A 27,986-nucleotide genomic window follows, 5' to 3' on the forward strand; every position below is an offset into this window, starting at 1 on the left:
CCCCTATGCGGGGGACACCCCTGCGTGGCACGGCACTCCTTGCGCGCATCAGCACTGCGCATGGGCCAGCTCATCACACGGGTCAGGAAGCCCTGCGTTTGAACCCTGGACCTCCCACGTGGTAGGCGGACACTCTATCCATTGAGCCAAATCCGCTTCCCACATGCACTTTTTTGGTTTCTCAGAACTATCAGAACTATAGGAAATTCAAGTCAGGAACTGAAGCAGGAATGGTGTTTTGAAATAAGGGCATTCTATATAGCTGGGCTGCTTGCTGCTGTAGCCAAAACGATTACGAAGAAGAAATCACTATCTGCAGGGGTGGTGGCAGCATCAGGAGTGGGGAGACTAGAGAAGGTGACCCCCAGGGGTTCTGCCAGAAGGCACCCTGGAGTCAGAAGCAGCAAGACTCGGGGGTCTCTGCCCCCAAGCCGGGTTTATGACCTCAGGCAGATCAGCTCACTTCCTGGGTCTGGGCCCTTGACTCATTATTTCCTTGAAAACTGGACAATTGTTACTTGCTTTCCAACACCCATTCCCCCTTTTCTAGTAATGATCCCTTAATTTTCCCCGGGAACCACTTCCACTCCCACCCTTATTCCACAGGATTCAAAGGAAGCTGACTCTAACCCTGGATCCAGGTCTGGCCAATCACAGCATGGAACATCCCTTTCATCATAGCGACGGGGTCAGTGGTGGTCACGTGACCCAAGGAGTATCAATCAGAGTACAGCCTAGACCTTAGCGCAACGGAAAGAGAGGAGCTTTGTTTCACTGCCATTGCTCGGAGGCTAGGATATGAGTTGGGAGCTGTGAAGGTTATTTGACCATCCTTGAGAAAGTCTTCACTGAGCACGGTGTCAACATGAAGAACTAAGAGATGGCGTTTAAGGAGAGCCCTGGCATCATTGAGCCCGGGATCCAGCTATGCCTGAGCCTATCCCTGGACCTCCCCCTTATGTCAGATCATAAATCGCCCTTTTGCCTAAGCGGTTTGAGTTGTTTTCTGTGACTTTTATGCAAAAGGCCCTTTTTAACATTCCCCCCAACCCCCTCCAAATGCTTCCCCTCGTCCCTCACCTCGCCTGAGTTCTACTTAGCCGCCACATATCAGTTTAAATGTCATTGAGCTGCTCCTGCCCTAATCTTCCTAGGCCCCTTCTTTCCCCAACATAGCATCGTAAGACATACATATCATTCGAACATATGGTAGCATTTACTTATTTTTCCAAATGCTGGAAATGTTGTGGTAGTGGATGATGGTAGCCCAGTATTGTGACCGCAATTAGCAACACTGAAATATATATCTGAATATGACTAAAAGGGGGAATATTAGATTGTATATATAGTAACAGAATAAAATCATTTTTAAAAAGAAGTGCTTAATAAATATGTGTTACTCGAATGATGAAATTTAGCAGGGGAGAGCCACCTGGGCAGATGGTTGGTTACTCTGACCCACTCCAGATTCTCAACCCCTCCCCCACTAGTGGTTATAGTTTGGGCTAAAAATGCTATAGTGAATAATATCTTCCCTTAAGGGCCCATTATGCCAGGCACCAGGATCAGTGCTGGGTATCTATACACAGGTGACTAAGTCTCTGTTCTCACAGAGCTGCCAGTCAAGAGAGAGGGATTCCTGTACCATTGAATTTGGTGCAATGTTGACAATACAGAAGAAGGACATCTGGCCCAGCAAGGGACACTGGAGTCAGAAAAGCCTTCCTAGAAGAGATGCTATCTGAGCTGCCCCTTTACTAGGTTGGAAAGAGGACATGGCAGGGACGGCATGTGTGGTGGTTTGAAGCTATTTGTATGCCAGAAAAACATGTTCTTAAATCTCATTCGTGTGGGTGAGGCCAGTGTAAGTAGGACCTTTCTGTGAGGCTACCTACCTACCTCATTCAAGAAGAGTCTAAATCCTGTTACTAGAGGCCTTGATAAGAGAATGAAATTCAGCAAGGAGAGAGAAAGCCACAGAAGCAGGAAGGCTGGAAGCAGTGCAACCTGGAAGAGAAGGGAGAGACTAACACATGCCACCATGTGCCCTGCCATGTGGCAGAGGTGCCAAGGATCCCTGGCAGCCAGGTTTTGGGAAGAAAGCATTGCCATGATGATGCCTTGAATTGGAACATTTTCTTGGCCTCAAACCGTAAGCTAAACATTCCCATTGTTTAAGCCAACTCTTTAAGCAGCCTCGGAAACTAGAACAGTATGGGTTGGGGGAAAGGAGGAAAGATAGGGATAAATGAAATTTAGACCACACCACTGGCTGGGGCAGGAGCATGTGCTCTTCACATTTCTTTTTTGAGCTGACACATCTCCATAGGACCCCTTGTCCATTCTTGGCCTCCAGACCAGCTTTTCCCTTACCAGGCCAAATAGGTGAAGGTCTTTTATCCTTTTCCATGCAAGGCAAAAAGACTCATAGTCTCCTTTCATTACCTGTTCCCACATTACTCTGTCCCATCATCTGGCAATTCCCAAAGGAATTTCCAAGAGCCTCTTGTCTGAACCAAAGTCTTGGTTCTAGAGAAAGCCAATCCTTGTGCCCCAGGCCGCACACTAGGTACCTCCTGCTACTGTGTATCTGGAGAGGGGCGGCTGCTTCAGTTCCCATCCTCACAAACTCAGCTTTTGCACTTTAAATTGCTCCTCATTCAGGGCTCCCGACTATTGGCTCCTTTCTCTTCCATGTTTTTCATGAGTAATTCCTCTGGGAGCAAGAGGATAGACAGCTCAGGGCTGGCTGAAGTCCATGGTGGCCTTTTGTCCCAGCCTGAATCTCCATCTGCTTGACACCTTATGGGCCAAGTTTCCATACTCAGCTGCAAATTTACCCACAAGCAGAGAGTCTCCCTCTTAGTGGTGAAAACGGTTTTTTGATAGCACCAGGGCTACATTGCTTTCTTCCCAGCCATAAGGAGAGCCAAAGAGATATTTCCACTGTGACTAAGTAATCCTCAGGTTTCTCCAGAAGCCAGATTATTTTTTTTAAGATTTATTTTTTATTTCTTTCCCTTCCCTCCCCGCCCCCCATTGTCTGCTCTCTGTGTACATTTGCTCTGTGTTCTTCTTTGCCTGCTTGCATTCTTGTCAGTGGCACCAGGAATCTGTGTCTCTTTTTGTTGTGTGGGGTGCACTCCTTGCACATGGGGCTCCCCTATGCAGGGGACACCCCTGCGTGGCATGGCACTTCTTGCACACATCAGCACTGCATGTGGCCCAGCTCACCACATGGGTCAGGAGGCCCTGGGTTTGAACCCTGGACCTCCTGTATGGTAGGCAGACGCTCTATCAGTTAAGCCAAATCCGGTTCCCCAGAAGCCAGATTTGATTGAGCTAATACTGAACTTCCCACAGGTACAGCTTCCAAAGATACCTTTTAGAGGCAGGCAAAGTCCCCAGCAAGTGTCACATTAGTCAAAGCTCCACTTCCTCAGTACCAGCTCGCTCACCCTCCCACCCCCCTGGAAGGCAAAACTCTTTTCCTCCCGGGTTGAGGGAGGGAGGGAATGTCACTGCATATCTCCAGCTGAGGTGCCGCCCCAGGAGGGCCTTTCCTCAGGTACTTGGGCCCTCCACCGCACCCGGGCTGAGCCTCACAGGCCAAAGGGCACCCGTCCTTGACCTGATGGAGACTTCCCAGGCCATACTGTAAAGTGTTAAGTACACGAGCCTTGGCAAGAGGCAAGCCCAGTGCAAGTTATCCAATTACCAACTGCAAGGCCTTAGGCAGGTTACTTCGCTTCTCTAAGCCCATAGAAATGGCAATAATAAGCAGGCCTACTTCATGGGGTTGTAGGAAGAATTAAAAGCAAGTCAAATCTCAGTGCATGGCAGGTCTCATCACGGCCTTGGTCCCTCAAACCTCACCATCGATTTCTTCTCATTCATCAGAAAAGCCCTTTTCTTGGAAAACTGTATTTATAAAAACATGCGTGAAATGTCCTAAGGGACCGTATGGCTGGGGGAGGGCTGCGGTGATGGGAATCTCTGGGGGGTCTTCCCCAGGAAGGAGACCTTGGACATCACGAAAGCGTGGCTGTTGGGAGAACCTTCGCCGAGGCCTTCCCAGGCTGGCTCTGGGCGCGGGTAGAAGAGGGAATTGTAAAGGCAGCTTCTGTCCAGAGCACTGGGGCTGGGAAAGTCCCTTCAGACCAGGCTCTCTAAGAGGGGCCGCCAGAAGTCAGCATCTGCCTCCTGGGTTTCACCTCCTCATTCATTCATTCATTCATCAGATATTAAATGAGCCCCTCCTACATGCCGAGTGCTGAAGACATAGCAGTGAACAAGACTGATTAAGCTTTCAGTCCAGGAGCTGACATTCTACTAGTCTATTTGAGGCTTTTCGACTTAAAAAAAAATTTTTTTTGAATTTACCTCAGGCTAAGAATTTGTTTCTTTTACAAACTTCAGTGCCCTTGAGAGGACATGTCATCTCTCCAGTCCTGCGCGCCAAAAACCCCGTGCTTCTGTGCATTCCCTCCAGGCAGGTCCAACCTCTCACTCCGCCCCCAGCCCCTCCACTGAGCCCCGTAGGACTTCTCAGCGGTTACAAACTCCCCTTCCTTCTCCACAGCTTCACCCAGCCCTTCCCACCACACCGGGAGCTGGCTCTGCCCTGCAGCCCTCTCCTGACTCCCACATTTCACAGGGTCCAACGACAGACTCGGCACCCTCCTTGCCCTGCACTGCTGCCTCCACCGTTCCAGCTGGCTTTGGTCTTCTCTCCATCCCAAGTCCTGCAGCACCTTGCAATGTCAACGTCCATCTTGGAGCCATGGCACACTTGGGCCTTTCATTTCCTCGTTGGTTTCTTCACCTCTCTTCACCTCCGCTCCCAAGGGCACGCCCTTGACTTGGTTCCCTCCTAAACCCCGTCTTCTGTTCAGGTAGTCCCATCGTTTAGCCCAGCCTTGGCCCATTTGTTTGGCTTAGTTTGCCAGGGCCCACGTGACAAAATACTACAAGCTGATTGGCTTAAACAACTGGGATTTGTCTCACATTTTGGAGGTTAGACATCCAAAATCAAGGTATCGCCAGGTCGTGCTGTCTGGGAAGTCTGTAGCATTCTGGTGATGACTCAAACTCTGCCTCTGTCACACGGCGATCTGTCTCCTCTGGCTTCTGCTTGTATGTCCAAATTCCCTTTGCTTATAAGGGCTCCAGCCATATTGGATTAAGCCCGCCTTGTTTCAGTTTGGCCTCGTCTTGATAGGACACGTGAACATCCTGTTTAAAATGAGTTCACATCCACAGGACCAGAGCTAGCACTTGATCGTGTCCTTGAGGGGCACATGACTCAATCTACGTATTTTGTACTCAATTATTCTAATACATTCATTCTTTTTTTTTTTTCCAAAAGCAGGTTTATTGGAGTACAAGTTTTTTAAGCTTTATCCACGCATGACTGGTGAACAGTAAACTGCACATATTTAAAGAATACATTTTAATGAGTTTTGACATATGTGTATATACCCGTGAAACCATTGATTGTGAATCATCACATTCAATACAATGAATATATCTATCACTCCCAAAAGTTTTCTCATGTCCGTTCATATTCCCTTATCTCTCCCCATGCAACACTCCCTCATAGGCAACCACTTATCTGCTTTCTGTCACTACAGAGTAGCTTATATTTTCTAGAATTTCATATAAATGGAATTATACACTAGTCTTCGCTTGACGTCTTTCACTTTGAGATCCATCCGTGTTGCTGCAGGCATCAGAAGTTCATTACCTCCCCCACTTGTGGATGCTTGCTTTCTGTTCTCTGTGTCCACTCGCTGTGCGTTCTTCTGTGTGTCTGTATTTATTTTTATTTATTCCCCCCACCTTGCGACTTGCTTGTTGTCTGCTCTCTGTCCATTTGCTCCGTGCTCTTCTGTGATTTTTTATTTTTTACTTGTCTCCCTTTTCGTTGAGTCACCTTGCTGAATTGGTTCTCTGTGGTGCTTGTGGGCTGGGCAGCACTCCATGGTGCTTGTGGGCCAGCAGGTCTCTGTGGGGTGTGGGCGAGCTTGCTTTCACAAGGAGGCCCCAGGATGCGAACCCAGGGCCTCCCATATGGTAGACGGCAGCCCAATCCATTGAGCCACAGCCGCTTCCCTCCTTACTTTTTATTGCTGAGTAGTATTCCATTGCAGGGATGTTCAATCATCCATTCAGTAGTTACTGGCTAGACATTGAGATATTGCCAGCTTCGTAATTACAGATAAGATTGCTCTGAAAATTCATACACAAGTATTTGTGGAAATATGCTTTCGTTTCCAGTGCAGTGTAGTTTATCTATAGTAAAATCCACACTATCAAGATATGCAATTCTTTTTGACAAAATAATACAATATGCAATTTGACAGATGTATATAATCTTGGAACCACCGCCACAATCAAGATATAGAGTATTTCCATCACCCAAAAGTTCCCTTGAGCCTCTTTGTTGTCAATCCCTTCTCTCCACTCCCACCCCTGGCAAACACCCATCTGATCTGTCTTTTTAGAATGTCATATAAATGGAAACATACAATATGCATCCTTTTGTGTTTGGCTTCTCTCAGCCTAAACCTTTTGAGATTAAGCCATGTTGCCACTTACATCAGCAGTTCATTCCTTCCCATTGTTGAGTAGTATTCCATTGTGCTGATGGAAGGCAGTTTGCGTCTCTGTTCATGAGTTGTAGCACAATTGTGTTGTTTCCAGTTTGGCACAATTATAAATAAAGCTGCCATAAACATTTCCAGACAGGTCTTTTTGTGGACGTATGTTTTCATTTCTTGTGACAAAATCCCACTAGGAGCATATTTGCTGGGTCATATAGTAAAGGTGTGTCTAACTTTAAAAGTATTTTAAATCATACTCTGGTTTCTCTTATTCTTTGACCTCTATCCTTTCTTCTTTTATATTAGCTAACTTCTATCTTTATATTCCTTATCTACATTGGATTCCATCATCTATCATTTCAAACACATTTTGCTCATACCTTCAACCCCTTATCCAATGGCCTTCCTGCAAATTCACCCTATAAAATCCCCCTCCTTGGATCAATCCAAATATCCCTCTTCTTTGTACCTATTACGGGATTACACTGTGTATCTTAGAAAAATATTTGATTCTGTTTCCTGGCTGCCAATTCAAATACCATGCAATGGATTGGCTTGAACAATGGGAATTTATTGGCTCATGGTTTTGAAGAAGTCCAAAACCAAGGCATTGTCAAGATGATGCTTTCTCCCAGAAGACTGTCGTGTTCTGGGGCTGGCTGCTGGTCACCCTCGGTCTCTGGCTCCTCTGTCACGTGGCGATGCACACGGCGGCCTCTCCTGGCCTCTCCCTTCCCTTCCAGCTTCTTCTGATTTTTAGTTTCTGGCTGCTCCCTCTGCCTTCCTGTCAAACTCACCCTGCAAAACCCCCTTCCTTGGATCAATCCAACTATCCCTCTTTTTTGTACCTATTATGGGATTACTTATCTTAGAAAAATATTTGTGTTTTTATTTTTCAGGAGGTGGTCAGCTCTGCCGGAGACGGTTCCTGGATCCTTGGAGTTGTGGCTGAGCCTGGGCCTGAGGCACCAAGAGGCAGGGACTTGGTGGCCTTGAGGCTGCTCAGACTTTTGGAGCTCACGGGACACCCAGGGGCTCAGCCTCAAAAGTAGATACCTCAAAGGCTGCCTGGGGAGCTGGGGGAGCCCCATCTAGACCTCAATCTGGGAATGCCCCTCTTTCATCTGTAATATTTCTTTTGGACAGAGTTTGTCACTTAAACAACTTTGAAAACACCTTTCCTGGGCTTTTTTGTTTGTTTCTTTATTAGAGAAGTTGTAGGTTTGCAGAACAATCATCAGAAAATAGAGGATTCCCATATATACCTTATTATTAACACCGAGCTTTAGTGTAGAAATTATAATTGATAGCATATTTCTATAATTTTACTGTTGACTGTAGTCCATGGTTTAATTTAGGATTCACTGTGTAGTGTAGTCCCATGGATTTTTTTTAAAAAAATGTTTATTCTGTTGCCATATATGCATATTTAAGCATATTCATATATATATATTTCAGTTCTGTAATTACATTCACAATGTTGTGCTACCATTCACCACCATTCATTGCCAAAACATTTTCATCTGAATAGAAGCCCTATACATTTTAAGCCTTAGCTTTCCATTCCCTATCCTCACCCCATCCCTTGGTAACTTTTATTCTAGATTCTGCTGCTGTAACTTTGCTTATTCTAATTATTTCATATCAGTGAGATCATAAAATATTTGTCCTTTGGTGTCTGGATTATTTCACTCAACATGATGCTTTTAAGGTTCATCAATGTTGCCAGATATATGAGGACTTTATTCCTTTTTAGGGCTGAGTAATGTTCATTGTGTGTGTATACCACATTTTATTTCTTCATTTATCAGTTGATGGACACTTGGATTGCTTCCATCTTTTGGAAATTTGGAATAATGATAATAGGAACATTGATGTGCAAATATCTTTCAAGATTCCCTGCTTTCAATTATTTGGTGTAGATACCTGGAGGTGGGATTGCCAGGTCATATGGTAGTTCTATATTTAGCTTTCTGAGGAACCACTACAGTGTCTTCCACTGTGGCTGCACCATTTTATAGCGCCACCAGCAAAGAATGAGTGTTCCCATTTCTTTGCATCCCCTCTAACAAGTATTATTTTTTTTTTAGTAGCAGCCATTCTAGTGCGTGTGAAATGGTATCTCGTGGTTTTGGTCTGCATTCCCCTGATGGCTAACGACGTTGAGCATCTTTTCACGTGGTTTCCGGTCGTTTGTGTATCTTCTTTGGAGAGATGTCTCTTCAAGTCTTTTGCCCATTTTTAAATTGGGTCATTTGTCTTTTTCTTGTTAAATTGAGGGATTTCTTTATATAAACTGGATATTATGTCTTTATCAGAGGAAGTGGATGTGGCTCAAGCAATTGAGCTCCTGCTTGCCACATGGGAGGTCCCCGGTTCAGTTCCCGGTGCCTCCTTAAAAAAAGACCAGCACACAACAGACAGACACAGCAAATGCAAACAACAAGGGGGTGGGGAGAATTCAACAAATAAAATAAATCTTAAAAAAAAAGAAACAGTAATAGTAATTAAAAACAAAAACCCACACCTCTATTGGATATGTGGTTTCCAAACAGCTTCTCTCATTGTCTAGATTGCCATTTTACTTTCATGATAAAGTTCTCTGAGGAATGAACGTTTTTAATTTTGATGAGGTCCCATTTATCTATTGGGGGAGGGTTACTCGTGCTTTGGGTGTAAAGTATACGAAGCCGATGCTTCAACCTGTAAGAGATGGATTTGTCACAACCCCCTTGGCCTGGATGGTGAAGGAACGAACAAATGAAAACTTTTCTTGGTCCCTTTCAGTGTGGCCTAAGCAGCCTAACGTACACCCCACCCTTAAAAAAGAAGAACAGAAGGAAGGAAGAATTTTGCTGAACAAAAAGGAAAATAGGAAAAGAACAAACAAAATACCAGAAACACGGAATCAGTCACAGTGTTTTTCCAACACAGCTAGGAGGTTTTCAGTGCATCCTGCAGTACGAGAAAAGGGCCTTTTAGGGCTCAGGTCCTCCCTAGACCCGGCTCTGCCTTGCTCAGGCCCTCCCAGGAGGGGCCCAGAGGAGGGGGAGGATGGCTTATCCCCAGATAAACTGTCCAACCCTGACCATTCTCAAGGTCGACATAGGGACGCCGCTCCCCTCCAGGTCCCGGTTCAAAGGAGGGTCAAGGTTATTTCCTCGCATCTCCCAACCTGGCTCATTATTAGATTAAAAGGGTTATTATTATTATTTTTTAAGATTTATTTATTTTATTTCTCTCCCCTCCCTCCTCCCCCGGTTGTCTGTTCTCTGTGTCTATTTGCTGCGTCTTCTTTGTCCGCTTCTGTTGTCAGTGGCACGGGAATCTGTGTTTCTTTTTGTCGCGTCCTCTTGCTGTGTCAGCTCTTCGTGTGTGCAGCGCCATTCCTGGGCAGGCTGCACTTTCTTCGGCGCTGGGCAGCTCTCCTTACGGGGTGCACTTCTTGCGCATGGGGCTCCCCTACACGGGGGACACCCCCATGTGGTAGGACACTCCTTGCGCGCATCAGCATTGCGCATGGGCCAGCTCCACATGGGTCAAGGAGGCCCGGGGTTTGAACCACGGACCTCCCATGTGGTAGACGGACGCCCTAACCACTGGGCCAAGTCTGCCGCCCAAAAGGGTTATTTTTAAAATTCATTCTCCTTGTAACTCTTGGAGAAGGTATTGTAGATGACCTCTTGGAGCCAATGATGTGCTCTAAGCCTGGCAAAGCCCAGGGCAAGACTGAGATTTCTCTGATGCCTTGGCCATGGGCAATCCTAAATGGATGGAGGCGGCAGCATCCTTGGTACATTGGTCTCATGTAAGGGACTTAGTGACTCTTTGTTTTGAGATCACTGTAGATTCACCTCTTATTGTAAGAAATAATAGAGAGCTCATGTACCCTTCACCCAGTTTCCCCCAAAGATACCATCTTGCAAAAGTACAACACAACCAGAAAATTGACATGGATACAATCTATGGATCCTATTCAGACTCCACTGGTTTCACATGCACTCATTTGTGTGTGTGTGTGTGTGTATTTAATTCTACACACAGTCAAGACACAGAAGAGTTTCATCACAAGGATTCCTTGTGCTATCCTTTTATAGCCTCGGACACTCCACCCTCCACCCCCGGCCCCAGCATTCCCACCAGAAAGGTGTGAGTGATCTGTTTCTCTGCACCTTCCCCAGTATTTCATGTTGTCACTGTTTTTTATTTGATCCATTCTGGTAGGTGTGGGTGCTATTTCATTGTGGTTGTAATTTGCACTTCCTTAATGGCTAATGACATTAATTATCTTTTGATGCACTTATTTGCCATGTGTATATCCTCTTCGGTGAAATGCCTGTGCATGTCTTTTGTCTATTTTCTAACTGGATAGTGTGTTGAGTTTTGAAAGCTCTTTATAAATTCCAGAAACTAGTCCTTTGTCAGCTATGTGGTATGAAAATATTTTCTTCCAGTCTGTAGCTTGTCTTTTCATCCTCTTCACAGGGACTTTCACATAGTGAAAGGTTTAAACTACAATGAAGTCCAATTTATGAATCTTGCCTTTTATGAATCCTGCTTTTGGTGTCAAGTCTAAACATTGTGCCTAACCCTAGGCCCTGAAGGTTTTTTTCTGTTTCTTTTTTCTTCAAAAAGTTTTAGAGTTTTACATTTGCATTTAAGTCCATGATCAATTTTGAGCTAATATTTTTTGTAAGGTGCAAGGTGTAGAACAAGATTCATTGCTCTGCCTAGATGCATTTTAAAGTTTTAATCCTAACAGCAACCCTTTGGAGTGGGTATTATTATTATTACTACCATCCCATTTTACAGACAGAGAAACCCATAGAGACTTAGTAATATGCCCAAGGCCCAATAGCTAATAAGTGGCAGAGGAAAGTCAAGGTTTGAACGTAGTTCTAACTGACTCAGACGCTCTCACCCCTCTCCCTGCTCCATCTTGCCTCATGCTCCCTCTTTCCCTCTGGAATAGTCTTGCTTTCTGAGAAGACATTCCAGTTTCCTGCTCACACCCCTTTATCATAACCAACCTTACCCTCACCTCGGTACAGAGGCTACCAGAGGTGGGAGCCTGCCAGAACTTGCCCGGGTATCCTCCTGGGACATATTTCCAGGGTGGAGAATGGGGGACAAATTGGGGAATCTCCCTGTGTGTGAACAGCTGGCAAATTGGCTTGTCATTCTGGTTCTGAACGGCACCCATGGGATTTCAGCACCTTCTGGAAGACTGCCAGCTCGCTAACCTGGAGGCGGCAGGTTGAAATGGTTGAACACCCAAAAGACAATTGGTAGAGGTCAAAAGGAAGGACTTGGGGCATCTTGGAGCAAACCCCCATGGTTTCGTGTTTTTATGTTTCTTGCCCCTTCTGGTGAGACTGGGTCATGGTCGGACTATCCCCCCCCTTGTTATCCATTCCCTCTCATGGGTAGGAGTGGGCAGCTGAAGGTGGAGCTTTTTCTCCAAGCCTGTCCTCTCCACTGGCTGTGGACTTCACTGCCACACAGACCTCTGGACTCAGACCCCTGGAAAGTAATCAGCAGCCTCTGGGTTGACCTTGCTCTTCCCCAAATCTCTAAGGAGCACCCCAGTTATTAAGGAGGGAGCTAGGAGTTCTTTGCCTTTATGAACTACACTCAGTAAGGTCCCCTCCCCTTACCACTTCTCCCAAGCTTATCCAAATATGACTAGACTTAGCTCCTGGCCCACTATGGAGAGACTGAGGCATAGCCCAACCCCAGTCTCATGACGCCGATGCTACAGGTATACATGTGCAGCTCTTCTGCCAGCAAGGAGCTCCCCATCTGCCAGATTCCTCAGAAGCCTCGGCTGGCCTTGAACCCACAGCTTGGCTGTTTCTCCAGGAGGCTCAGAAGGAACACCCCACGATCTTGCATGTCCCTCCACCTCCATCCCTGAAGAGACAGTCTCTGGGGTGTTTTATCTGGGATCCTGACCACCTGCCTTGATGGCTGGGTGTCCCCTCCTTCTTCAACACTCCCACGAGAGCCTCTGCGGACAGCGCACGGCAGCTTTGGCTTTCCTCCACTCCCTGGACAGCCGTTTCGGGTGTAACGAGGCCAAGAGAAATTTCTGCAACCGATTCCAGCCCTCCAGCCAGTGGGTCTTCCTGGGGCTTCCTCCAGTCACTGAGGCAGCTCTTGGTGAGTGTCGGGGATCCAGGCCTGAGCCACGCTTCCCCAGGGCAGCGGCTGCTCCCCTTCTCCATCCGTGCTCACTCACCTGGAGAAAGGTGAGACGGCTCTTCTCCACCTCCCCACCTCTGCCACCTTCCTAGCTCCCTTTAGACTCGACAGGGGCAGGCAGGGCTGCTCTAGGGGCGGAAGGTTTCCTGCCTTGCTCCTCTGACATTGCCTTCGGGGTGTGTCTCCTGCTCCAGATGCAGGTTTCATCACCTTCACCTTCTCCAGGGAGCCCTGGAGTGCCCCTGGGAGGCCCCTCTGTCCAGGTGCTAATAACTTGCCCCACTCTGTGGTTCTCTGGGATCACAGGGTCACTCCGGGGTCTAAGGACCCCCGAGGAAACTCCAGGCCCAGCCCTGGGGAGCTCTCCACCCTCCTCACTGACATCCCCAGTTGTGGGCCAAGGCACCTCCTGTAGGGGACACCAGGGAGGAGGTGAGAAGCAGGGGACCCAGACAGAGGTAGGGCAGGCGGGGGCCACCCGACGTGCCACCCGCCACTTCTCGGGGAGGCTGCTCCTCCCCCTGCCACCCTGGTCAACTCCACTCACCGTGCCCAGCAACCCACTGTGCCTCCACAGGTGTACTTTCCCCGCTCCTGCCAAGCCTCTGCCTTGAGCTCTCGGCTAGCCCCAGCGCGGCTCTGTGGTCCTCTCGGCCGGCGCTGCCCCTCCTCCCAGCGGACGAGGCCTCAGCCGGGTCCAGCTGCTCCCTGGAGCCTCCTGCCTGGTCCCTGGCAACAAGGTACCCCCAGTCCTCCCCAAGGTCCAGCGCAGGCCAGGAGCGCAGACCTCCGGGTCTGGGCAGAGAGCAGCTCCACGGAGCAGAGCTCCCGGCAGAAACGCCGGCTCTGTGCCTGCAGAGGCCCTGGGGGCACGTCAGCGCACCAAGGCAGGTGGGCATCTTGCAGGGACCGCCCTAAACACTAAGCCCGAGCACAGCTACAGGAAGCCAGCTTCTCTCCCAGCACTCCCGTCCTTCCCGCAAGGCTGAGCCTGGGGAAGGATGCTGGGGTGCCCAGGGGCGTTTTGGAGGAGAGGGGTCTCTGGGGGGGTGCTTCCGAGGGATACACCCTCTTCCCAGGGCAGGAGCTGCGCCTCTCCCCTCATCCCACCCTTCCTGGGTGCCAGGGCTCGGGTCTGGGCGGCCCCTCCTTCGTGGGCAGGAGCGCCTCCTCCTGGGCGCGGAAGGAGGGAGGCTCCCGCCGTCCCCACCCACCGGAGGAGCGGGAAGCGGCGGCTCCCGGTGGCCGCAGCGCGCGCGCGGGAGTGTGCGCTGCCGGGCAGCCTAGCGTCTTCGGCCGCCACGACTTCGAGGGCGTCTGGCGCCCAGTGGCCAGCGGCGGCTTTGGCCGAGTGTTCCAGGCGCAGCGCAAGCTCAGGCGGACCCAGTACGCCGTCAAGCGCGCCCCCGGCCTCCTGCCGGCGGCCTCCGGGTAGCTGCGGCGCCGCCCGCTGGCCGGTGCCCTCCTTTCATGGAGGAGAAACTGAGGCCGTGCAGCCTTTGGCGCAGGGAGGTCCTCGGGAGGGCTGGGCGGAGTTGGATGCTGAGGCTTTTCCTCCCCTCCTTTCGAAATTCTGCCCAGAAGCCTGCGCGCCCACAGGCACAGCCAGTCCGCTCTTTCTTTACCTGGTGGAGAGGTGACACTCGGCACCTGTTTGTGGAAAGGACAGAGGTCGAAGGTGAGCAGGAACTGCCCTCCACAGCTGCCTCTGTCCCATCTGACCTTTCAAACAGGTCCTGCCTCCTGCTCTCCAGCGCCTCGCTCCTGAGTGTGGGGTGGTTGACTGTCCCAAACCGCCCCTGCCACCTTCCTGCCGTCCCCAGACCCTCGGGGCAGGGCTCCCTCGTAGGTCCCTCAGGCCACCTGGAACTCATCTTAGAGGGTTTGACCAAGTTCAGAAAAAGCTTCCTAAGGAAGGAACGCTGGAGCTGAAATGTGAAGAATGAGTTCCGGTTAATCAGATAAACAGAAGTCTCTCCTGGAAGAGGCAACAGATTGTGCAAAGGCCCTGGAGTAGGGCCATGATGGTATGAGGGATGGGAAAAGGTCAAAATGGATGGAACTGAGAGAATGAGGGAGTGGTAGAAAGACAGGGAAGAGTTGACAACCAGGTTGTTGGAGTGGTGTTGGGGGCGATGGTGGGAAATGGTCAGATGTGCAGTTTGGAGAATGGATTAGAGGGCGCTGGGTGGACGCTGGTCCAGCAAGGAGACTGTTGTCATCATTCAGGCAAAAAGTTAGAGGCCTCGACTGGAGAACTGGTGGAGGAGGTGGAAGGAGAGGAATGGATTAAGCAATATTTAGCAGGTGACAATCCACCTGACTTGGTGTTAGATTGCCTATTGGGACATGATGGAGATGAGTGCCAGAGGTGACGTCTCGATGTCTGGTCTGCTGGGATGTGTTTACGTCTGCTTTCTTATGTCTGTTTTTTCCCCCCATTCTTCTCCCCACAATGCCTGACACATAGTCAGTGTTTCATAAATAGTTACTGAAGGGTGGTGGTAAAGGAAACATGAAAAGAAGCCCGAGTTTGCAGAGGAGGTTCATGAGTTTGGTTCTGTACATATTGAGATTAAGGGGCCTTCAAACAGCCAAGATCAGTTGTCATGGAGACTTCCGAGCAGAAGTCCAGGCTAGCAGTATTAAAATTTGTGCACCATTTGTTAGGTGGTAATTGAAACGAGGGCATGGGTGAGGTTGATTCATTCTAAGCACTAAATGAAAAAAAATCAAAATGCCTGTCCTCATGGAGCTTGCAATCTATTTAATAGAGGAAGACCGAAATAAACATAAAATTGTAAATGTTTTTGCCTATAGCACTCGTGACCACTTGAGGTTTTCTTGTCTAAAGTTCCTAGCAATTGAGTAGGTCTGATCATCAGAGAAGATGGTTGGGACTAGAACTATCCAGTTGTGGGACATCTGTGCATGGGGGATAATGAGTGCCTGGGTTGGGGTGGAGTTGTTATTTTATAGAGAACTCTGTGAAATCCTTGCTAATAATATATCATTTGAGTAGAGATTTGGAGCAAATGAAGGAGCCAGCCGTCTTAAGGAAGAGGGTTCTAGGTAGCGGGAAAGCACGTGCAAAGCCCCGAGGTGGAAATACCCGTGGCATGATGGAACAACAGCAGGAGGCTGATGTGGCAGGAGCAGGGGAGGGAGGGAGCGGTTAGTAGGACACGAGCTCAGGGAAGCTTGCCCAGGGATAGGGCAGATGACGTCGCGCTCTGTGTGCCACCGGAAGGGTTTGGTTCTCACTGTGAGATGAAAGCCAGTGGAAGGTCTGGGCAGAGCAGGGACAAGTTCTGCCTTCCTTTTTTTTTCTTTTTTTTTTTTCCCTTTACTTTTGTTATTGTGGTAAAATATCCATGACTTAAAATTTACCATTTTAACCATTTCTAAGTGTACAATTCAGTGACATTAAGTACATTCACCACTATTTCCAGAATGTTTTTTGTCACCCAAAATTCCATACCCATTAAACAATAGCTCTCCATTCTCCCCTCTCCCCGCTCCCTGGTAACCTCTAATCTGTTTCTTTTTTTCTTTTTTTTTTTTGTCTCTGTGACTTGCCTATTCTGAACATTTCATGTAAGTGGAATCATACAATTCTTGTCCTTTTGTGTCACGTAGCATAACGTTTTGCAGATTCATCCATGCCGTCGCCTGTATCGGAACCTCATTCTTTTTCATGGCTGAATAATATGTCACTGAGTGGATGTAACGACATTTTGTGTAGTCATTCATCTGTTGGTGACACTTGGGTGGTTTCTCCCTTTTGGCTGTTGTGAATGATGCTGCTATGAACAGAACTGGGTTCCTGTTTCCAAGTCTTTGGGGTGTAGACCTAGGAGAGGAGTTGCCAGATCCTATGGAAATTCTACGTTGAACATTTTGAGGAAACCATCTTACATTTTTAAAGGACTGCGCAGACTGCTGGGTTGAGAAAAGGTGCTGGAGGGGAAGGGGGAGAAGCGGAGACACCAGGTAGGAGGCTTGGGCCGAGGGGCAAACAGTAGAGGTGGGGGAAGGGGTCAGATCCTTGCTGTCTGAAGGTAGAGTGACAGGACTTGCAGGGGGATGGGTGAGGGGAAGGAGAGGAGAAAAGGAGCCAGGATCACGCGAGGCCTTGGCCGGAGACCTGAGAAGACGGCGGCCCCGTTCACGTTCACGAAGAGGAGGACCTGGAGGGAGGAGTGGGCTGAAGGGGCGAATCAGGGGCGAGCTTTAGGCACGTTAGGTGTTGGGTGCCCAGCTCACACGTCAGGGGTGCCTGAAGAGAGAGGGCAGAGCGAGGAGAGGAGAGGGGGGCCTCAGGTGGAGCCCGAGGTCAAGGAACAGGGGCCCACAGAGGAAACGGAGGAAGGGACCAGAAAGAGGCGGCACGAGCCAGGCGCAGGCTGGCCCATGGCCCAGGCGAGGGAGTATTTCAAAAACGAGGGTGAGGGACCAGCAGTGCCCTGTGCAGCGGCGGAGATGAGTCAGCCAGGAAATGAAAAACGCCCAATGTGTAGCACCAGGGCGGTCACCCGCGACCTTAGCAACGGCTGTCCGGTGACGCGCGGAGGCCAGAGGCCAGGCGAAAGGGGGCGGAGGAGGAGGAAAAGAGGCAGCAGGTGAAGTGAGTGCTTTCAAGAAGTCTTCAGTGAAGGGGAACCATCATTCCCACTGCACAGGTAAGAAGCCGGCCCTGGAGGCTTCCTAGCCCAAGGCCATGCAGGTAAGAAATGGTGAGATCAGGCTGGCCTGAGCCCAGATCCCAGGCTTTTCCCACTTCTTGACAAATGTCTTCCCAGTTCCTGTGGACTCAAGAGGACACAGATCAAATAAATTGCGGAGGTGGGGAGGGGGTGGGGGACCCCAGGGACAGGAGAGGAGGGAAGGCAAGAATAGGAGCCGTCCGTCCAGCTGCGGAGGGACAGCGGAGGCAGTCCCTGAGCTGGCGGGTCAGCCCGCTGCCCGAGCAGGCCCCTGGGCAGGCTACAAGCAGCCTCTGACTGCAGTGCCACCGCAGTTTGGCAAACACTGTGCTTTTAAAGCCGTCACTTCTCCTTCACCCCCATCCCGCGATCCTGGACAATTCCCACGTTTACTGTTCTCTGGGCACATAGAGTGAGATGAGCGGGAGAGTTTGTGAAAGCTCATTTTGTAAGGACTTCCCTGAAGGCCTGACTTCTGCTCACTTCAACCAAGGCAGGTGGTGCCGTGCATGGCAATAGGGTGTACTCAGTACAAAGAGGAGCAATTACAGTTTTTCCATAAAATGGAGCTCCACGCAGCCGTTAAAGACGTGCGTCTAGAGGCTCACAATGTGAGGAAGTGCTTGTGCTACATTAACCAGAGAAGCAGATCACAAAGGAGCTTGGACCACACGAATGAAAGAGAGGACGAGAGAGGAGGAGAGCAGAGAGAAGGGGAGGGAAGCAGGGAAAGAGCTACCTTGAAAACATATGGTAAAAGAATATATTAAAACATTAGTGGAGGCAGATTGGGTTGCTGATGATTGCATAGCCTTTATAGCTCGCTGTGTTCCCTAGATTTTCTATTAGAAAGTATATGTATTGCTTTCACAATCAAAATAACAATGAATGATATTTTAAAACAGAAGCATGAGGCAAATATTGGCCTTCCAGGGGCTCAGGATATACCAGGGGAGATATACACACAAACAAGCGGCCAGAATAAAAGGCAGGCTGGCCTCTGTGCCTTCAGCTGTCACCTCTGCAGGACGGGCTTGCTCCTACACCTCAGATTCCTTTCCTTTCTGTCTTGTCCCTGCTGGGCATCTGGCCCTTAACCTGTGCTGCCTGCTGGGCGCCAGGTCATGCTTCTCTTTTATCCTCCACTTCCTTGTAAGCTCTCAAGGCTTCCTGGGTCTGCACAGCCTGGCACCAGCTGATTGCACTGGCAATTAATGGGGCGTCCACCTCCATCTCCTGTTCCCCGCTCTCCATAGCTCCGACGTGAACTGTCTCATTGAAGAAGACACCATGAAGGAGAAGATCAAGTTTCAGCACGTCGTCTCCATCAATGGGGTGTGCAGGCAGCCCCTGGGCATTGTGATGGAGTTCATGGCCAATGGCTCCCTGGAGAAGATGCTGCCCACCCATAGCCTCTGTGGGCAGCTCAAGTTCAATGCCTCGGCCCCATTTGGCCCCAGAACCCCTGCTGGGTGAGCAGAATTTTCTACCTCCCTGCCCTTTGGCCGGTCAAGACCTTCAAGAAACTCGCTTGGCAGACAATTACCAAAGGCTGGTGTCACACCTAAAACAGAGAAGGATGGACAGTGAAAGCTGGCCTCAGTTTTCCACTTCTAAAATGGGTAGAATAGGCCCTATCCCTACCTGTTCTTAGGATGAGGATGGACATAAATGAGGTAATCCCTGGGAAAGGTCAGAATGGCCATTTTTCTGTTCCTAAATCACGCCACACTCTAGTCCATTGAGACGTTTGCACATTCTGTTCCCTCTGCCTGGAACACTTCCCCACTTGCTCTCTCTATCGAGTAACCACCTGCTCATCCTTCAGCCTTCAACGTCACTTCTGCAGGGCGGCCGCCCCGCTCCCCCAGCGGGCCCTTGTGTGTACCTCACTGCACCTGCTCCTTCCTAGTGCTAACGCCAGTTGCCAGTGTATAATCGCGTGTGAAATCATTTCATCAGTGATGACAGCTCCCCCTCTACTCAGCGCTCCTGAGCGTAAGGGGGTCTCACCTCTCTCGTCTCCTGTCTGATCTCAGCACCCAGCTGCCCTCAGTGAGTGATAAATCGGTGAATGAGTGAATCGATGGGTGAACAAAGGCTGACCCAAGGTGGCATTTCTTTGCCAGTGTTATCCGTAGCCCTCTGGGTCACGGCGGTACCTGCCAGGCACTCACTTGTGCCAGGCCCTGCTCTCGGTGCTTTTTGCCTTTTACGTCGTTTAATCCTCACCGTGTCATTATGAGTGAAGTACACACATGATTTCCATCTACAGATGAGCACATTGAGGCTCTGAGAAGTAAGTACCTCATCCAAAATCATCCAGGCCGTGGGAGGTGGAGCTGGGAGAGGCCCAGCCCTGGCCACCGCACTCCGCTGGAGGGGGCGGGCGGCGGGAGGGTGAGAAACCTGAGCGGTTTTCTGGAAACAAGACTGGGTTGCCACCCTGCTCCCCACCTCTGGTGTCCTCGCAGATTTCGGACTTTGGCCTGTCCAAGTGGATGGACCAGTCGACCCGGGTGCAGGACATCGAGCGGTCAGCTCTGCGGGGCACCCTCAGCTACATACCCCACCCCCCGAAATGTTCCTGGAGAGCTGCAAGGTGCCGGGGCCCAGATACAATGTGTACAGGTGAGGGGGGCGGGGGGCGCCCAGCTGCTCCCCTGGGGGCCTCGCTGCCACCGCCGTGGAGAGCCACTCTGCCCGGAGAGGCTTTGGCTAGATTGGCTGGTCACGGCGTCCCCTGGCTGGAGTGCCCGCAGACACCCGAGAGTCCCTCGGGGACGATTTCCCTCATCCACAGCTTTGGAATTGTCACCTGGGAGATCTTCACTCAGAAGAAGCCACATGCAGGTAGAGCGGCCTTGGCTTTGTATCTGGGGAGGGGGGAGGCACCCTGCAGACGGGCCCCGGGAAGGGACTGTGGGGGGGCTGAGGAAGAGGCCGGTTTGTTTTGGGGAACCCCGTATTCTTTAGGGGCTCCGAGGTTCTTCCCTCATTTTCTAGCACTCAGGTTAACAGTAAAGAGGGGGCGAAAGTCCGCCCTGCCCGCCCCGCCCGCCGGCTCTCAGTCTCTTGCCTTCCACAGCGCTCCCCCCGCCCTCCCCTGCGTTCTCGCACCTGCCTCTGCCACCAGGATGCCGGGGAGACGGGGAGATGCTTGGGGGCTTGGACGCCCGCCAGGGGGAAGGCGAGGCCTTGCAGAGGCCCGAGTGCTGTCCTGACGCCTAGGGCAGCAGAGGCCACCAAGGAGCAGACGGACAAGCTCTTGGCCTGGAGGTGACTGGAGCTGGGCCCGAGGCAATTGCTGTACCTGAGCCTCATCCGCTTGCAATTGAGCCGTTTAGTCACCAGGCATTTAGGCAGCCCCTACTGTGTGCATTGTGCTCCGGGATCCCCCGAGCCTCTGCCCCCTGGCCTGGCCCCTTGGCCCGGGCCTCCCGGCACCCACCCGACCTGGACCCCCTCTCACAGGGCTCATCGTGATGGCCCTCCTCGTCCGCCTGGCCGCGGGCCCCCTCCCAGCAGCTTGTCTCTGAGGGGTGATGAGGGGAGGCCCAGCAGATGGTGGACCTGATGAAGCACTGCTGGGACCAGGACCCCAAGAAGAGGCCAAGCTCTCCAGGTTCTCATCCAGCCTCACCTGCCAGGGGAGCTGGGGGGTTCGGAGTTACGAGGGGCCCAGGAGAGGAGGCAGGTAGAGCCCCGAGGCCGCTCCTGAGCCTGGCGCCACTTTAACGCAGACTCCGCTTTAAAGACCCAGGATCCACCTGTGTTGAGGACGCTCTCATGGCAGGAAGTGGAGGAGACAGGACCCGGACTGGCTCTGGCGCCGAGTTCTTCGGCAGCCCTGGGTCCTTTGTGACCTGCAGAGCCCTCGTGTGTGAAATGTTCCCAGATGACAGGTTCGCGGGCACAGGACGGGCCTTGGCGTTACCCAGTCCTCTAGAGACTCTGAAAGCCCGTGAGTGTCTTAGCAAGGCTTCCACCTGGGTCTCCCTGGCCCCAGAGGGGGTCAGCAGCTCCACGAAGGCAGCCCAGCTGAGCGGAGGCTGGGACCCAAGCTCCTTGTCCCCTCGAGCATGTGCAAGAGTGTAAATGGGAAGCGGACTTGGCCCAGTGGTTAGGGCGTCGTCTACCACATGGGAGGTCTGCGGTTCAAACCCCGGGCCTCCTTGACCCGTGTGGAGCTGGCCCATGTGCAGTGCTGATGCGCACAAGGAGTGCCCTGCCACACAGGGGTGCCCCCCGCGTAGGGGAGCCCCACGCGCAAGGAGTGCACCCCATAAGGAGAGCCGCCCAGCGCAAAAGAAAGTGCAGCCTGCCCAGGAATGGCACCGCCCACACAGAGAGCTGACACAACAAGGTGATACAACCAAAAGAGACACAGATTCCCATGCTGCTGACAACAACAGAAGCAGACAAAGAAGATGACGCAGCAAATAGACACAGAGAAGAGACAACTGGGGTGGGGGGGAGGGGAGAGAAATAAAATCTTTTTTTTAAAAAAAGAATGTAAATGAACCTGGAAATGGACGTGGGGCACATGGGCCATGTCAGGGTGCCTAACGTGGGGAAGGACCTGCTGGCCAGCCTGTTGCTTGCTGTCCCCTCTCCCTACTGAGCAGACATGGTGGAGGCAGACCTGCTGCTGTCCCTGCTCCAGAGTCCCGCAGCCGACCCCGAGAGCAAGGCGTGGGCCAGCAAGGTGTCCTGCAAGCCGGCGCCGCGCCGGCCCCAGGAGATGACCGCTGCGGGCTGGGCAGGCACTCCTGTCCACGGGGCGGCCTGTCCTGCTCTGTGCCCTTCCCCAGGTGGCCCGGCTGGGGTAGGCTCTCGCCAAGCCTCCCCTCCTGGGGCACGCCAGCTCCTGATCTGCATTAAGGTGCCCTGTGGGCTGGCGCTGTCCCTGGCTCCCAACCCCTGAGACGTCAAGCTTCTCCCCAGGGGGTGGGACTCTGCAGAGCCGGGTCCTGCAGAGGGAGGGCCCGGGACCCTCTCCCAAGCTTCCAGGCCCGCGGGCACAAAGGTCATGACTCTTCTCCCGCAGGGAGGCCGCCGCAGGCTAGCCTCGCCCTCCCTTTTGGGCCCACCCACTCACCCTGCGTTTCACAGGCCCAGGGGGGGTCAAGACCTTGCCCCCTCTTTCTGGCAGGCCCTTCCCTGCTCAGTCCTCTCCTCCAGACACGGCAGTGTCGGGAGGATCAGAGGAGTGTCTCCCAGCCCAGGCGCGGTGGGGGACCTACGGGCCATGAGGGCGCCGGAGAGAGGGAGGGTGGCACAGACCCGCACTGCCGGCTCATCCTGACGCTTCCGCTTCCCCTCCGCAGGTCACCGAGCATGTCAGCCGGGAGCTAAAGGACAGCGGTGAGTCCAGGCGCAGGAGGGGGGCCAGGGAATTCCCAGCAGAGGCAGCAGGGGCCCCCACCCCTTACGCTCTCCCTGTCCTCCTCCTGCGCGGCCCTCCCCCCGGGCTGTCCCAAGTCCAGGGTGCCGCGTCCTGGCACTGGGCCGTGTTCCAGAAATGCACACACTCCTGGGTTCCTGGCTCTGCTTTCCTTGCCCTCTGAATGGCAAGGTGCTCTGCCTCCCTTCCTGCCCTGCTGGGGGTGGGGGGTGCAGCTGCCTGGGCCCCACTCAGGCCACTTCAATCTGAATCCTGGGGTGGGCCCCCGCGGGGCTTTGGTTTATGTTTTCCTTTCAGTTCTAATCTGCATTGGGTGGAGCAGGAGGCAGTGGGTCCTTATTGACCTCAGGTTGTAGAGCTCCAACCACAAATTGACTGCCAACTTGTCATGATTTACTGAGTGCCAGGCACTCTCCTGAAAGCTTTGACCACCACAGTTTGTCCTCTCGGGCGCAGGATGAGGCTGGCATTGCTAGTCACCCCTGATCAGGACACAGAGGTTCAAAGAGGTGGAGAATTGGGATGGAGTCGGGATTTGAACTCAGGCCTCCTGAGGCCAGTGCTCTCTCCTCCCTCTCTGCAGGGAGAGCTGCCGGACTCAGCTCTCCAAGACCGTGGCGCAGCGTCTGACTGCAAAGAGAGCCGTGATAACTGTGGAGCCGTTGGTGTTCTTATATCACCCTCTCCCCGGTCTCTCTTCTCACTTGGAGGGGGAGGGCCAAGACGACCTTGGCCAAGTCTCTTCAACCCCATCTTGCTCCCAGCAGCCTCAGGGGACCACCTGACTCCGGCCAGCGAGAGCTTGGTCCCCAGTGATGAGGAGCTGCACATCTATGGGAACGAGGTCACCCACCTCCGCTTGCTGGTGGCCCGGGGCAGATGAGGCTGCTGGTCGCCCACGAGAAGGACGTGGACTGCGGGACGGCCTGCGGCTACGTGCCCCTCCCCATTGCCGCGCAGGACCAGCGGCGGGGCCCATGTGCGCTGCTCCTGGAGCATGGGCCGATGCCAACTGGGTGGGCGAGGACAGCTGGGCCCCCGCTCCTTCGCGGCCCAGAATGGGGATGACTGGATCGCCCACCTGCTCCCGGCCCGCGGGGCCCACGTGGATGTCCAGGAGCATGAGGGGCGACGCCGCACCACCGGGCTGTGCAGAGCAGCTTTGAGAACACGGCATGCCTTCTGGTCTCCCGCCAAGCTGGCCCCAGTCCACGAGGCCGAAGGCAAGCGCCCCATCTGCGTGGCTGCCTACTTTGGCCACATCAGCCTGGTCAAGCTGCTGACCGGCCAGGGGGCCGAGATGCATGCTCGAAAGAGAAACCTGAGGGCCCCGCTGCACCCGGCTGTGGAGCAGGGCAAGGTCAGGGCCATCCAGTATCTTCTCAAGAACGGGGCAGCCCCCGATGCCCTCGATCAGCGCAGCTACGGCCCCCTGCACACCGTGGCTGCCAGAGGCAAGTACCTGATCTGCAAGGTGCTGCCCGGGGACCGACACCAAGCTGTGGACCCAGCAGGGCCGGACGCCCCTGCACCTTGCAGCCTTCAGGGGCCACCTGCAGAGCATCCATCTGCTGGCTGAGAGTCACGCCTACTTGGGTGCTCACAGAGCCAGGAGCTGGACCCCCTGCCCCTGGCCGCCCGCCACGGGGGGAGGCGGTGGTGTCGGTACTGCTGCGGCGTGGGGCTGACCCCAGTGCTGCCGAGCAGTCAGACTGGACCCCCCTGCACCTGGCCGTTCAGAGGGGGGACCCTCCTGAGCGTCATCACCCTCCTGGAACGCCACACAGACGTCCAGGCCCACAACAAGGTGGGCTGCACACCTGCCCACCTGGCCGCCGTCCGGGACAGCACAACCATCCTCAAAGAGCTGGTCAGGGCTGGCACCCGACTGGACATCAGGACGGGGTGGGCTGTACCCCCCTGCAGCTGGCCCTCCGAAGCCAGAGGCAGGGCATCACCGTCTTCCTGGAGCCCAGGTGGACCCTTAGAGCACCTGGCAGCTCCTTACCTGGGAGGCCGAGGGGCTGGCGGAAAGGAAGCTGGGCTTCTAGCAGACCTTTGACCTCTGCTCTCCCCACCTGCCCTTAAACAGGATCCTGGTCTCCTGGGTGCTGAGGGATAGGGCAGAGGCACCTCTGAGGTGGCCACTGCAGAAGGGGCCCCTGGCTTGGAGAGCTTCCTTCCTCCCCACGTGCAGCTCCCCAGACCCCCAGCCCCTCCCCGACCCCCAGGACTCAAGCCCCCAAAGGGAATTCCTTCTCCATTCCTAAGACTTCTGTCACTTCTGCCACTTGCCCCCGTGGGTCCTAGGAAACCGTCAGAGGCTGCGGGGAGCCTGGCTGTGCGGCAGCGACCCCTTGCAGCATACACCTTGTGCTCCGTGGCCCCTCGCCGCCCTGGCAGGAGGGCCAGCCTCTCTGGCTTTGCTCCAAGGGCACGGGCTGAGGGTCGCTGTGTAAAGCCCCAGCCAGCCCCCTGCGCCACACTGAGCTCGTCTCTGGCGGCCCTGGTCCGAGTGCCCAGGCCCCCCCCCCACGGTCTCTTGGGAGTGAAGGACTGCAGACGAGTGACCTCTGTGGGTCGCTGGCTCCCTGGGGCCCCTGCCCCACCCTTCTGCGGGTCCCATTATGCTGGGGGGTTTCAAACCTTGGAGTCTTTAAAACTGTGGCCCTGAGGAAGTGGACTTGGCCCAACGGATAGGGCGTCCGTCTACCACATGGGAGGTCCGCGGTTCAAACCCCGGGCCTCCTTGACCCGTGTGGAGCTGGCCCATGCGCAGTGCTGATGCGCGCAAGGAGTGCCGTGCCACGCAGGGGTGTCCCCGTGTAGGGGAGCCCCACGCGCAAGGAGTGCGCCCCTTAAGGAGAGCCACCCAGCGTGAAAGAAAGTGCAGCCTGCCCAGGAATGGTGCCGCACACACGGAGAGCTGGCACAGCAAGATGACACAACAAGAATAGACACAGATTCCTGGTGCCGCTGAAAACAATACAACAATGAAAGCGGACACGGAAGAATATGCAGTGAATAGACACAGAGAGCAGATAACAGGGATGGGGCGGGGGAGGAAGGGGAGAGAAATTAACAAAAAATAAATCTTTAAAAAAAAGCAAAAAAACCGTGGCTCTGAGGGTCCCCTCAGAGAAGGACGGATCGGCGGACCAGGTGGTGTACGGGGCCAGGAGCGTGTCAGCAGGACGTGCGCGTGTGCGCTGTGGTTGGGGCACTGGGTGGGTCTGCTCCGTGTGTGTGAGTTCGTATGGGGGGCACGGGGTTGCAGGTGAGGGGGCTGGAGGGGGTGTGTGTGGGGGTTGTTGTGTGTGTGAGGTCTCTGGAGGTGGGGATGCAGAGGGGGGAGCTGAGCACGTGGCGCTGCTCCTCGGGCGTGGCTAGGAGCCCTCCCCGGTCACCCCTAGCCCTCCACCCACATGCAGGTGGCGGGGCAGGCTGGCACCCCGGCCCCCAGCTCCAGTGTGTGCGGGCTCCTGCCCTGCCCGGGCGTGTGGCATTGGGCGCGGGGGCAGGACTGGTCTTGCCACTCTTGACCTCTCCGTGCTGCGGCGCTAGGCACCGAAAGCCACCACCCCAATGGGAGGATGCTCTGTGACGTCAGAGAATGGGGTCTGCCCCCACCCCTGGCAGGCTCGCCCCCCACCCAGTTGGTGGCCCTCCTGGGCTTGTCGCTCTCCAGCCACCTGGCTGTCCTGGGCAGGGCCGCCAGCGTGCAGCCTCCACCTCTGCGTGAATGGAGGGTGGGGCCGAGGGAGCCTGTCGCTCCCCAGCCATCCCCTGCGTGCACGAGGCTTGTGCCTCGGCCCTGTGGCCCCTCACGGCGGCTCCAGCCTTTGGGACCCTGGAGACGTCACCCCACCATTATGCCCCCACCCACGGTCACAGTGGAGAGCCAGGCGGGCCGGGGCGCAGCGCTGAGCTGGGCTGGGCCTGGGGAAGCAGTGCTGCGTGGCGGCTAGAACCTCCTGGGCGAGTTAGGGGTTGGCGGAGGGGCTTTAAAAAAGTACCAATACTTGGCCCTACCCGCAGCCAGTTAATCGGAATCTCAGGGTAGGATCCGGGCTAGCATTAGGTAACGACTTCCCGGGGGAGTCTGAAGAGCGGGCTGCGAAGGGAGCCACCGCCAGGGGGCGCCCCACGGTTCCTCGGAGCCTTACTGTAGCTGAACCTTGAAGGCAGCCACTGGCCAGCAGCCCAGTGGGCTGGTGGGGGGGGGGGGTCTCTTGGAATCTTGGTTGGTGAGTGGGACTCCTGAGGACTGGGGGCAGGGGACACGTAGCAGATTGTCCCATCCTCCTAGTCCCCGATAGCCGCCTGGTCCATGCTCCTCGTTCTCCCTGAGACTAAGCCTCGGGCAAGGCTTTTAGTTAGAAATGCCCCGGGGAGCTGTGCCTTTCCCAGCGCAGGGCTGAGCAGGGAGGAGCCACGGGGAGGGCGCCCGGTGCCGCCTGTTCCTCCTGCACCCTGAAGTCTAGCTCCAAGTCCAGGATTCCATCCAGAGCAGACAAGGGATGAAGGCTGCTTATTCAGAGCAGGCTGAGCTCAGATCAGGCGGTGGGGGTTGGCAGGACTGGGCCTTAGAGGACAGTGTCATCTTCAGCCTGTTTGAAAGCGTTTAAGGAAAGGCAGCATGGAGACTGGGAGAGGGGTCAGAAGAAGTAGACGATCTTTCTGCACTTATCGTCCAGGCCAGTGAAGGGCAGGGATCCCACGGAGATGGATCCCGAGGCACCCCTTCAACTCTGAAGACCCCTGGGTCGAGGCTGAGCCCCTCAGACCCCTTCCTCCTGGGGAGAAGGGAGGTAACTCGGTCAGGCCAGCTCTGCACCTGCTGGCTCCTTCTCTCCCTTCTCAAGGTACCTCTGGTCTGACACGCACAGCAGCTACCCTGGGCCCCCTTGCAATAGCGCTGCCTGCTATGGGGCGCTTAGGGGTGCTTGCAGTTGTCACCCTCTGGATCTGGCTGGGCTGAGCAGAGGAGGGAAGCTGCGGGAGGCTGGGTTCAGTGGAGGGACCACCGGCTTTGAAGCCGGGTAGCCCAGAGTCCAGCCCTGG

General features: G+C 53.6%; 1 protein-coding gene across 1 annotated transcript; it reads left to right on the plus strand.

The window, feature by feature from the left end:
* The first annotated feature begins 12,571 nt into the window (after window positions 1-12,571).
* On the plus strand, window positions 12,572-27,968 carry ANKK1 (ankyrin repeat and kinase domain containing 1). The gene is given in 23 exon segments (XM_004481181.1): window positions 12,572-12,767; window positions 13,889-14,240; window positions 18,772-18,987; window positions 19,555-19,570; window positions 19,990-20,082; window positions 20,085-20,146; window positions 20,319-20,368; window positions 20,990-21,029; window positions 21,031-21,140; window positions 22,144-22,268; window positions 22,855-22,882; window positions 23,690-23,797; window positions 23,800-23,922; window positions 23,925-23,960; window positions 23,963-24,049; window positions 24,052-24,127; window positions 24,129-24,401; window positions 24,403-24,548; window positions 24,551-24,568; window positions 24,571-24,665; window positions 24,667-24,814; window positions 24,817-24,898; window positions 27,875-27,968. Coding segments are annotated over 23 exon segments (2,574 nt in total).
* Window positions 27,969-27,986: the final 18 nt, after the last annotated feature.

The sequence above is a fragment of the Dasypus novemcinctus genome, chromosome 27 (genome assembly GCF_030445035.2).
Source record: "Dasypus novemcinctus isolate mDasNov1 chromosome 27, mDasNov1.1.hap2, whole genome shotgun sequence".
Lineage (NCBI taxonomy): Eukaryota > Metazoa > Chordata > Mammalia > Cingulata > Dasypodidae > Dasypus > Dasypus novemcinctus.